General features: G+C 36.9%; 1 protein-coding gene across 2 annotated transcripts in view; it reads right to left on the reverse strand.

Moving 5' to 3' along the window:
* Positions 1–12,981, reverse strand: part of LOC5580311 (zinc finger protein 704) — a 253,180-nt gene that overhangs the window by 108,794 nt on the left and 131,405 nt on the right. For both annotated transcript variants that reach the window (XM_021853458.1, XM_021853457.1), the window contains one exon: positions 10,930–11,294. In XM_021853458.1, coding sequence (XP_021709150.1) covers positions 10,930–11,294 — 365 coding nt within the window. The remainder of the gene's footprint in view (positions 1–10,929; positions 11,295–12,981) is intronic.

Here is a 12,981-nt window from a genome sequence, read left to right on the forward strand (position 1 = left end):
GCAGCTTTTTCCCAAAAGCACAATATGACTCTGAGCAGCTCCGAACACGTTCGCGAATCACTTTTAGCTTCAGTTACTCGGGAGTCGACAGATGCGAGTAAGCCAGCGCTCTGACGCTCGGGAGCGTTTGGATTTGTTTTTGTTCTAGTTCAGATGAAGCGTTCGCCACTTTCCACCACTGATTGGCAGAGAATTGCTTTGGTAGGGAACCATGCGTCTCCATGAATTATACGCAAATTTCGGTGGTTTTTATTGATCTTATGACAATGACATTCAAATGTCGATACCTGTTTTGTTTACCTTGATATTTCCTCTTTTTTTGATAGGATAAATCTAAGCGTTGCCAGTTCCATTTTCATGATCATTTCACAATTTTTACTTCCATCATTTATCGTAAAATTCCATCAAAACTTGATTTGGAATTCATTCCTCTTTCAACGCCATCATAGGTTTTTCCGTTATTATTATTTTATTCGATTTCTATTGCCATTTACATTCTCCATGTCTCTTTCCATTACCATCACCATCGAACATCGCCTTTTGCCAAAATCTATTCCTTTTAGCATTGACGTCATCAATTTATTTGGCATCGAATTTGCATTGCCATTTCCATGATCATTCTCATTGACAATTCTAATTTCACTGATCTTGCCATTTTTATCCATATCTTCGCCAATTTCATACCACTTTGGTACTATCGGAATTTTTAAACAGAGAATTGGGGAACCAAACAGTAAAAGCGGTCAACGTGTAGCTATTCAAGAAGAGCATGTAAAAAGTGGTTCGAATCTTGAGTTGGAAAATTTCTTGTCTTCTCAGAACATAGAGTATCTTTGTGCTTGCCACACGATATACATGAATTGTCAATAATTTGCAAATTAAGTTTTCAGTTAATAAGTCTGGAGCACGTTGAGGTGAGTTCCAGTTGGAACGTAACACCATAAAGGAGCCGAATAATAAGAAACAGAAAAGTTAGGCACATGAATGTCTGCTCTCGATAGCTAGTCGATATTAGCGTAGCCAGGATATAATTCAATTTCTCTAAGGAATCCCAAAGAAAACAGACATACAACACCTTCATAATTTCTCCCATGATTGTTTTTAGGTATTCTTCCTCAAGAAGATTTTCGGAAGATTCCTCCAGGAAAACCAACAGTGATTTCTCTTGGGATTGCTGAAGAAGATATTCATTATTACAAGGCTCGGAGGTATTGAGGGAAATTTTGCAAGAAATAATATTGGTATTTAAGAAGAAAATTACTAATTAAACTTTGTTGAACATACTCTAATAATCCCTCCATAATAAAAGTATAGATTTAAGAAAAATTTGTAGTCAAATCTTTGGAGAGATTTCTGACAGAAATTAGTCAAAAATCCTAGTGATATTCTAAAAGGAGTTCTTGCTTCCTGACAGAAAATAATCTGAAGTGATTCTACAGCAGTTTCGTGAATATATTCTTGGAGTAATCGCTGCGTAAAATCTGGAAGACACCCTAGTTTAAAGCAAGAAAACCATATTTTCTTGCATCCTGGACGTTATCTCTAAAGTGTGGAATCGCTTCATCCATTATAACAATCCACAAATATAGTGAGGGTGCTGCAATATTCCATGAAGTCTTTCCGCACTTCAGACGGGTAGTGTATGGTTGGGATTAATTCTAGGTGAAACTGATACAATTGAAAAGTGGATTCCAAATCTGAAACTAGGTCGCAAGTACTCTGGAAATCTCGGAGAACAGACAGTAGACAAGTAAGTTCAATCGAAGCAAGACATCGGTTTTATTCCGAAGAACACTGTTGACAGACTCAAATTGAAATCTCAATCAATGTGCTCTCCCGTGAGAGTAAACTCAAAAGAGATCTGCTTGAGTTTTCGTGAAAAATTACTCAATCACACTCAAGCCGTCAAAAATAATTCAGTCATAAAACCCGTCAAAAGCTTGTGAAAACCGATTGTTGTTGTTTACGTTAGAATGGATTACTCCGATTCTACCAAACTAACAAGAAAACATTGCTTTGTTTGAGTAAACTGTGGAAATACGAGACAATGGACCGATGCACGAGTTCACTATCTGACATTTGAGAGGTGCCGTGTTATTTACGTGACCATGGCAACGAGTGAATTTGGCACCGCTCAAACGTCAAATTAGTAAACTCATGTACTGGGCCATAGGTCTTTTCATGTGACAGCTCCGTGTATGCATTTGTTTACATCTGCCGAAGAACGGTGCATATACGGGCCTGTCATTTTCATAGAACAACTGTCAAACAGCTTCCGAATCAGCTGATTTTAAACGTCTTGTAAAAAGAACTATGAGTCAAACAGATGAGCCAACGCATCTATCATATTTTGACTGCTAGGTTGCGTGATTGATAACTGACACATGAAAAATTTCAACCGTATGTTATGAGATTATGCGTTTCTCACAACACTGCCTTAGAAGCATAAAAAAGAGTGTATGCGCAGTCAAAAGATTTTTTACCAAGTGGTTCCAGTCCAATACCACTCGCATAACTTATGATCTCGCCCTAAAAGCCATTGGTAACCATGTGTGTAGCTCGATGTTTCTAAGTACTTGAATGGATTTACACGTTATTTACCAACTCTATGGTGAAGATAGGATCATTATCTACCTGCCAGTGTCATTGGTTTGGATGTTTATTCATTCATTTGCTCAGAAACAATGAGCTACACACGTGGTTACCAATGGCTTTTAGGGCGCTATCCCAGATTATGCGAGACTGACCCAGATCAAGTATTATCTAATCCTAAATGGCTTCTAAACTTCTCCACAGTAACGATCAATTTTGAAACCAAAAGAATCCATAGAAACTGCAATCATCGGATCTCAAAATATGACATTCATCAAAAGGATCAAAATCTTGTTTATTTACCTTGAAAACATTGGTTGTCAGGGGCCCAAATAGCCGTAGCGGTAAACGCGCAGCTATTCAGCAAGACCAAGCTGAGGGTCGTGGGTTCGAATCCCACCGGTCGAGGATCTTTTCGGGTTGGAAATTTTCTCGACTTCCCAGGGCATAGAGTATCTTCGTACCTGCCACACGATATACGCATGCAAAAATGGTCATTGGCATAGTAAGCTCTCAGTTAATAACTGTGGAAGTGCTCATAAGAACACTAAGCTGAGAAGCAGGCTCTGTCCCAGTGGGGACGTAACGCCAGAAAAGAAGAAGAAGGCATTGGTTGACGTAAAGCGAAATCCCCAATGCTGACGTTCAACATCGTGTTCAGCATTCATATCGCATTATGTTCGTTTCTCAGCTCATGCCAATTCTACTATTTTTTGCAAATCGAGTTATATTTCAGCCATACATAGCCATACACCTCACACAGATGATCTAACACGATCCATTGGCTGTGCGGCCGCCGGGAAAACCAAATGCAAAGCGAAAATCGATTGTATAAGAGTGATTCCAAGCAACAGCACCAAAATTTGGTAAATTTTTTAATTCATTTTTTTCTATTGAGCTGAAACTTTGCACAGTTTTCCAGTTCCATCTAAATCGTCATTTTCCGATATCAAATCTTCAAGTTGAGTCACGACTAACTTTTCAAAAGGGTGTATGTGAAAATGGTTCAAAAATATTCAAAAAGCTGCACAGCAAAAACGGTCCGTTCGATTGTTAGACAACTAAAGAAACAAAGTTAGACAACTAAATAAAGATTCCAAAAAAAATACACACAGTAAAAAAATTTTTTTTTTTTGCATTAAAAAACATAATTTTTGACACAAAAACTCAAATATCTCAAAACCCTATCGGAATACCAACGTAATTTTTTGAGGGAAAACGGTCCATGATATTAGCTATCTACCATAAAAATTTGGTGATGGTAAACCAATAAACAAAAAAGTTATGACATTTCAAACATGTCACAATTTTCACATTTAGTAGAAAAAAAATTTTTTTCGGTGTAAATTATTACGGGAACCGCAGTTTGTTGCTGATTTTATTGTTAAGGGCCTTGCGTGAATTAAAAAAGTCGTTTTCATGTATTCATTAGTATTATGTATATTATATGTATAAATATTATGTATATGTATAAATATTATATGTATATGTATATATGTATAAATTAAAATGAATTAACAGATTACACGAAAATAAATTTTTTTTTACCAGGATATTTTTTTTAGAGTATGATCGATGAGTTTCTAAATGTTATATATAAACTTTAAAAGTTTTGGATTTGGGTATGCGTTATGAGATCATGAAAACATTTTATTAATACTTATTTATTTATTTATTGTTATTCATTTTTTTTACAATATCGAACACTTTTGCATCATTATCAGTACAGTTCGAGTATAGTTTTGCTTTAATTTTATTTTCTGACAATGGAATGAAACAGTGAAATTTTTGGGTTCCTTGGATCGTTTTCGCGTTATTATATTGCTCGCTGAGCTCTGATGCCTTTAATTCGTACTCTTCAGTAGTACACTGAGAGCAGCGTTGCAGTTGAAAATACTATATAAGAGGGTTAAATTAAATACACAACGCCACTTGATTTGTGCAGACTAAATTTACATTTATTTCAAATATTTTGTGCATTCAATTTTACCATGGTACCATTTCGACAGTAAAAATTACTATATCATGGTTAAAAACTTGCAGCAAGCCAGAATCGAACCGAAGATCTTGCGATTGTCAAGCGCGAACGTTTACCGCTCGGCTATCGATGCGGTTGGATCGAGAGGGACCAAAACGCAAATAAAAAGCGTTCTTGATAGCTCAATCGTGATTGGAATAGTAAATTTAAAAACTTGTTCATGGTTCTCATTACTTCAACGCTTGTTTTAGTGTAGTAAAACAAAATGATAATTTTGTTAAATCTTCTTCTTTTCTGCGATTCGCCCAATCAAATAGTTCTTTTGCAGTTTTAATTGGATGCTCACGTTCTTTGGCTAAACTTGCTCTTGTGGCCATGCGCTTTATGGTTCCTCCAGCATCACAAGGACCTTTGCCATGTGACGTAGCAAAGAAATGCCATTCTGCATCAATTCTGTACTTTGATTTAAATTGACATAGGCTCTTTTATAACCATAGTGGTAGTATATTTTTAGCTTATTTAGTCTATTTTAAATAAGTATATTTTATTAATTATCTAATCTAATAAAATAATAATAGTATATTTTATTATTATTTAGTCTATTCGCTACCAAGGCGGGTCTATACCCAGGTGTAATCAGATTTTAACTTTGTGGAGAAAACCAGCGCCGAAAAAACCGACCTGCTTTACGTATACTAGATCACCTGGGTATAGACCCGCCTTGTTCTCTACGAGGTAAACTTTTTGCAGGTAAACTAGTCGTATACCTGTATAGAAAACTTTTTTGTAGCTTTTGTCTTCAATATTAGATTTCTTATAGGTTTCTTTTATCAAAAGGTTTCAACACTATTGAGAGAATTTTTCTTCAGTTACGTACAATAAAAAATATGACACTATCAAGACTTTAGATCACAACACTGGATCGCGTCTAACTTTCTAATAGATGCTATAATAGTTATGAATAATTAAATAATATATCATGGAAACAACTTGTTAACCTCATGTGGTACCCTTAACAAAAAATTCAGCAACAAACTGCGGTCCTAAAAAAAAATTAACAATGAAAAAAAAAATTTCACTAAGTGTCAAATTTGTGAAATATTTGAAATGTCATAACTTTTTTGTTTATTGGCTTACCATCACCAAATTTTTATGGTAGATAGCTAATATCATGGACCGTTTTCCCTCTAAAAATTACGTTGGTATTCCGATAGGGTTTTGAGATATTTGAGTTTTTGTGACAAAAATGATGTTTTTTAATGCAAAAAAAATTTTTTTTTACTGTGTGTATTTTTTTTGGAATCTTTATTTAGTTGTCTAACTTTGTTTCTTTAGTTGTCTAACAATCGAACGAACCGTTTTTGCTGTGCAGCTTTTTGAATATTTTTGAACCATTTTCACATACACCCTTTTGAAAAGTTAGTCGTGACTCAACTTGAAGATTTGATATCGGAAAATGACGATTTAGATGGAACTGAAAAACTGTGCAAAGTTTCAGATATTTTTGAAATGGTCGATCAGAATCGACTTGCATGCCTCCGTGGAATCCCTCATAATTTGATCGCTTCTTACTGGTTTTGAATCGAAACTTCTATGTAGTGATAACTGAAGTTTTAGTAAGCCGAGTTCGGTTTTTAATAGCCTTCGGTAATCCTCTCCAGACTAATAAACTTTGACAAAATGATGATCGACTTATGTAATTTCGGAAACAAACTTCCGAGTTAAATGTCAGAACGATTCTATCATGTTGGACGCCAATCTTACACTTTCATATAATTTTCTTCTTGAGCTACACGAAAACTCCTCTTAAATGCTTCATTCAACTCGCTTAAGCCCACTGCAAATTGATCTATGGAATAAAAGTCTAATGGTAATCGTTTCATCATTCGTTTCATAACTTATTCGTTCATCATTGCATCGTGATTTGCCTGGCCTATTGCTAGCAAAACTAATTACACACAGCTGATCGAACATGTTCCACTAGCATTGCGTACTGAAGTGACAGGGCTCCAATAAGCGCAAATAATTTCTAGCTAAAGGGTGTACGGAATCAAATAGCAACACAAACATATTTGGCAAAATTTTCACTTTCAACCAATCATCTTAAATTTTCAGGTAGTAAAATAATTCGTGTTATGAATATTTTCTCCCTTTTATTTTATTCAGTTTCCATTCCATATCCAAATGCACGAACTTTTCTCTTCACACTACTCATAAAGTCCTGTACAACGCTTGGACCAACTTTTTTTTGCGTGGCTTTCCATTTTTTCTTCATATTTTCCTCCGATTTCACTTCCTTGGGATGCTTTCGAAGTGCCTTCTTGATGATGCCCCAGTACTTTTCAATTGGCCGCAGTTTCGGTGCGTTCGAGGGGTTAAGATGCTTCGGCACGAAATTTACCTCCTAAGCCTTGTACCACTCCAAAACCTTTTTCGAGTAATGACACGAGACCAAATCCGGCCAGAAAATCATAGGACCATTATGTATACCTGCCCATTGACCGTTCCAGTTGTCACGAATGGGGTGCTCCGGTTTCCACTCGAGCTTGCCATTGCTTGCCAAATCATATATTTTTTGGCAAACTTTGACATCTTCTGCTTTCTAACGTCCTCAGGGACATCGAATTTATGATGAGCAGTGAAAAATTGGAGCCCTGGAAGCTGCAGGCAGTCTGTTTTTACATACGTCTCATCATCCATAACGAGGCAATAATGTGGCTTCGTCAACATCTGGGTGTAGAGTAGACCTATTCAAATGTCTGGAAGTTCCTTAGTCAACCAATATTTTAATTTTGCATGTCAAAATGAACTTCTGGTCAAAATTTCAGTCAATTTGGAGAAAATTTAGAAGTGCTTCAAATGTGTTTTTGGACTATTTTCAAGCTTTGAAAATTTATAACTACTGAACGGAACATTAAAACTTATCGGAAATACTTCTACATAGTAGTTCATTCATTTCTACGAACTTTTGTCAAACACGGTTGTATGATTGGAGCAAGTTTAAACATAGTTTGGTTGAGGTTTGTGCTTCAAGGTTCTAGAAAATCACTATTTTGAGGAGTGTTCTCCCTGAAAAATATATTGCAATTTCAGAGAAAACTTTCCGTTTTACGGTTCAACGGAAAGCTACCGCAGCTGTCACATCACTGATTTGCACTAATAAATCATCAGTAGGCTTCAATGATACCTTGGATACCGTCTTGATGATTGTTGTTTGTTGGTGTTTTTCATAGCGCTTTCTCTTTCAAGCATACTATGATTGAATTGTTTGCTTCAATGATAGAATGATTTCGAAGCCTGCGGTAGAATTTTGACAGCTGCGGTAGAACTCGGCGGCTACCGCAAAACGGAAAATTTTCTTAACAACCGTAATACCTGTATGAAAATTTTGGATTATGAATGTCTAGAACATGATGACTATGCATTTCTTAAACTCAATCCCGTTTAAAGATACCTTTTATCTGCCGAAAATAAATTGTAAAAGGTAGGTAATCAGGAAGCACATTCGTAAATCCGCTGTGTGTGAGCCAAGAACACTACCATGAGCTTCAAGGAATGTAAAAAATGAACACGTTAGCACTGCTTTTTCTCAGTCGATGATAATGATTGTTTTCAAAATGTTCTGAATAGTCAGTAAAATACTATCAAAACAATCATCACTCGGAAAGAAAAAGCAATGCTAACATGTTCATTTCATTCATCCGACGGTACATGTGTCATGCACGGTTTAACTATCATCAGGTTGGGATGGCTTGTTCGATCTTTGGGCATATTTTGTATTTTTTTTTTTATTTTCCTAAAGAAACATGTAAGCTGTTAATGGTTAATTATTTCATAGATTTATTATGTTTGTTTCTTGTTGACTAGGGCCTGGAAAAATAATGCCAATATGTGTTTTTTATAGCATACATATTCAGAAAACCGTGATTTCTGGGTACCGTGGAGAACAAATCTCGACCAAACAATGTTTAAACCCAATTAATTCTTATTGGCATGTTCGACAAACTTTACCAGAATAGAATTAGCTTTCAATAGGTGGTAATAGCAAGTGATTTTGATTTATGAGTATTGAATTATGATTTTTCAAACCTACCAGTATGTGATCCTTAACACTATACGGAGACCCATTTTTGCCACTTTTTCTTTCCGATCGATGTTTGACCATCGTTCGTGGTACCGAGTTAAAACACGAGACACCGTCGAATGTACCATTCCCAGCTTTCTGCTGATAGCACGATGGAATACAATAGGATTTTCGATTAAAATTTCTTTGCGCCGCTGCTGTTCTTCCGACTCTATCTTCACAACGATTGCTTCATCTGCTTATGAAACTTACACAGCGTAAAAAAATACACATTGAACAAATTACACCCAAAATTTCAATAGAAAATACCCAACGAGTAAGAAGCCATTTAAAAGTGCTGTAATTTGATTCCGGACACCCTTTATTCATTGGAATTGGTACGCCAATATTCGTAAAGTTTTATTCAATTTCAAAGTTTCATGACCTAGTTAATACTAGCAAATTTTGATCAAAATTATGGATAACTCAAGTGTCCGACTGAAATACGCTTTCATGGGGCATCAATTTATAGATTTGTTTTAGAAGTATGTCTTCTTGAACTTCAATTAGATCAATTTTTACTTGATAGCGCTTACTACTTATAATTGGAAGAAGAGAGTACGTTGGGCGCCAATTTTTGTATTGTCTGAAACTTCCAATATTTTATATATCTTAGAATGCAAAAATCTTCTTCGAAAGCATTCTCGCGTAATTTTCAAAAGGACCTATGTAACAATGAGAGATTGTCTCATCTCTTGCTCGCTTTTGATTCTAACAGTGCAATACTAAATATTTTTGGAAGTTTTTTTTTTCTATGGATTGAAAGACAATGTCCTTGGCGTTTCATACAGAAGAGGTTAATGTTGCTCTAGTTATTGGTTAAAGAGAAAGTAAACAAAAAAGGCCTCTCAATTCTATGGAAAAGTTACGCGAGCATTCTCAATCATTCGATGATCCCACTTGAACGATATCGCATCCAATTCGTTCTCCATTCGTCCAAATTCACCTCGGCTATTTCTCGCAACTTGAGCCCGCTCGTTCCAAACAGCTGATCGAACATATTCCATTAGCTACGCAGCGGCACGATACGGCGGCTGTTGCAAAAACAAAAAAACGCTACCAATCGGTTGGATAATTTCCTAGCTGCTTACAGTACATCGTCGTTTGTTGTTAGGCAGTGTAGTAGGTGCTCGCTCAACTGGTGTTGTTGTTATGATTGTTACGCCTGGTTGTTGTTGTTGTTGCTGTTTTCCGCATAACTCTCGATAACCGTTCTCTGTTACTGCTCCTACTCCTCCTCCACCCGGGCATGCAATCCGTTGAAAAACGGTCCACACGTGCACCGATTGTCTCGTGCCGAGCCTCCTCCAGCTCGAGCAGCTAATTCACCACATTTCACGACCACTTAACGTTTTTTTTTTACAGTTTCAGTGCTGCCAACTTATCGCAAATTGGAGGTAATTTAAGCACCGCTCGTGCTTTTAGAGGAATTGCCGATGCAGGGTGGTGTAATTAGAAGGGGGAGGCCGAGCCGCGGGGTTTCTCGGTACTGTTGTAAGTGCGAGGTTCAGCAGAACTCTGAAGCGACAATGATTAACTTGGTAGACTGGGAAAAAGCTGTTGTGACAATAACGGGCAAGCCACGTGATCAACGGTCAGACGCGGTGGCGTCAGTATCGGTTGGAAGTATGTAAATGAGATAATCGGTGACAAATCTGCAGTAAAACTTATTAGTTTTATTACCTGTATTAGATAAAGCGTGAAATTTGACGAGAGTGAACGGTAATTTGTAAAATGATCGGCATTTATTGTAATGACCAAGTAATTACATCAAAATCACTAAGCAGCGTTGAAAGTCGCTCATAATGAGAAGATCGATTTTTAATAAAAGAAATCTTTGGAAATAGTTAATTCGGCAAACTACTTCGATGATAATCGGTCTCCCAAATTTGTGGAATACACTCAATGCTTTAATGCTCCACAAATTTACCAAAATTTGTAGCAAATTTTTGATGGGAATGATTTGACTTATAGCCTAGAAATTATCGAGCAAGCTGAGTCGTTTATGAACTAATCAACATTCGAAAACGACCCATTAATTGATAATATTTCTTTTCTTGTGCTGCATCGAGCTTAAGACATCTCCAAGTAATCAAAAGAAAAGCTTGTTAGAAGGTTCAAATTGAACCCAACACTCTCGCCTCTGTATTTTTCTGACTACTGTCAAAAAGATGCAGGTCAATTCTGGGCGACAAAATAATCGAGCGTAAGAAAACATAAAATAGATCGGACTCACCCGTCGCTTCCGTGGCATATCCTCGTTGTAGTCCATTCCGATGCCCTCGTCCGAGGTGGAGATCGTTTTGGTCCGGGGACCGCGAATCACAATGTCATTGGTGGTACCGTTGGCGTTGGCAGTGTTGGTGTTGTTGTTGTTGTTATTGTTATTGACGGTGACGACGACGTTGTTGTTGTTGTTGCTGTTGTTATTATTGCTTGGTGGACTGCCACCATTGCTGTCGATGCCGCTACTGCTGCTGCTACTGGTGCTAACGTTCGGTGACGTGGAATGTCCATCCTCGCTGAGTGGCGGTGTGGCCGAACCGGTGCTCCACGAGGTGCTGCTGCTGCCGGAGCTGGTTCCCAGAATGGGCTCCCAACCTGATGCAAAAGAGGACAAATTGTTGAATGACAATCGAATCGAAATCGAATCGAAATCGAATCGAAATCGAATCGAATCGAAATCGAATCGAAATCGAATCGAAATCGAATCGAAATCGAATCGAAATCGAATCGAAATCGAATCGAAATCGAATCGAAATCGAATCGAAATCGAATCGAAATCGAATCGAAATCGAAATCGAATCGAAATCGAATCGAAATCGAATCGAAATCGAATCGAAATCGAATCGAAATCGAAATCGAATCGTAATCGAAAATCGAATCGAAATCGAATCGAATCGAATCGAAATCGAATCGAAATCGAATCGAAATCGAATCGAAATCGAATCGAAATCGAATCGAAATCGAATCGAAATCGAATCGAAATCGAATCGAAATCGAATCGAAATCGAATCGAAATCGAATCGAAATCGAATCGAAATCGAATCGAAATCGAATCGAAATCGAATCGAAAATCGAATCGAAATCGAATCGAAATCGAATCGAAATCGAATCGAAATCGAATCGAAATCGAATCGAAATCGAATCGAAATCGAATCGAAATCGAATCGAAATCGAATCGAAATCGAATCAAAATCGAATCAAATCGAATCGAAATCGAATCGAAATCGAATCGAAATCGAATCGAAATCGAATCGAAATCGAATCGAAATCGAATCGAAATCGAATCGAAATCGAATGAAATCGAATCGAAATCGAATCGAAATCGAATCGAAATCGAATCGAAATCGAATCGAAATCGAATCGAAATCGAATCGAAATCGAATCGAAATCGAATCGAAATCGAATCGAAATCGAATCGAAATCGAATCGAAATCGAATCGAAATCGAATCGAAATCGAATCGAAATCGAATCGAAATCGAATCGAAATCGAATCGAAATCGAATCGAAATCGAATCGATCGAATCGAAATCGAAATCGAAATCGAATCGAAATCGAATCGAAATCGAATCGAAATCGAATCGAAATCGAATCGAAATCGAATCGAAATCGAATCGAAATCGAATCGAAATCGAATCGAAATCGAATCGAAATCGAATCGAAATCGAATCGAAATCGAATCGAAATCGAATCGAAATCGAATCGAAATCGAATCGAAATCGAATCGAAATCGAATCGAAATCGAATCGAAATCGAATCGAAATCGAATCGAAATCGAATCGAAATCGAATCGAAATCGAATCGAAATCGAATCGAAATCGAATCGAAATCGAATCGAAATCGAATCGAAATCGAATCGAAATCGAATCGAAATCGAATCGAAATCGAATCGAAATCGAATCGAAATCGAATCGAAATCGAATCGAAATCGAATCGAAATCGAATCGAAATCGAATCGAAAATCGAATCGAAATCGATCGAAATCGAATCGAAATCGAATCGAAATCGAATCGAAAATCGAATCGAAATCGAATCGAAATCGAATCGAAATCGAATCGGAATTGAATCGAAATCGGAATCGAATCGAAATCGAATCGAAATCGAATCGAAATCGAATCGAAATCGAATCGAAATCGAATCGAAATCGAATCGAAATCGAATCGAAATCGAATCGAAATCGAATCGAAATCGAAATCGAATCGAATCGAATCGAAATCGAATCGAAATCGAATCGAAATCGAATCGAAATCGAATCGAAATCGAATCGAATCGATCGAAATCGAA

Source organism: Aedes aegypti, chromosome 3 (genome assembly GCF_002204515.2).
Source record: "Aedes aegypti strain LVP_AGWG chromosome 3, AaegL5.0 Primary Assembly, whole genome shotgun sequence".
Lineage (NCBI taxonomy): Eukaryota > Metazoa > Arthropoda > Insecta > Diptera > Culicidae > Aedes > Aedes aegypti.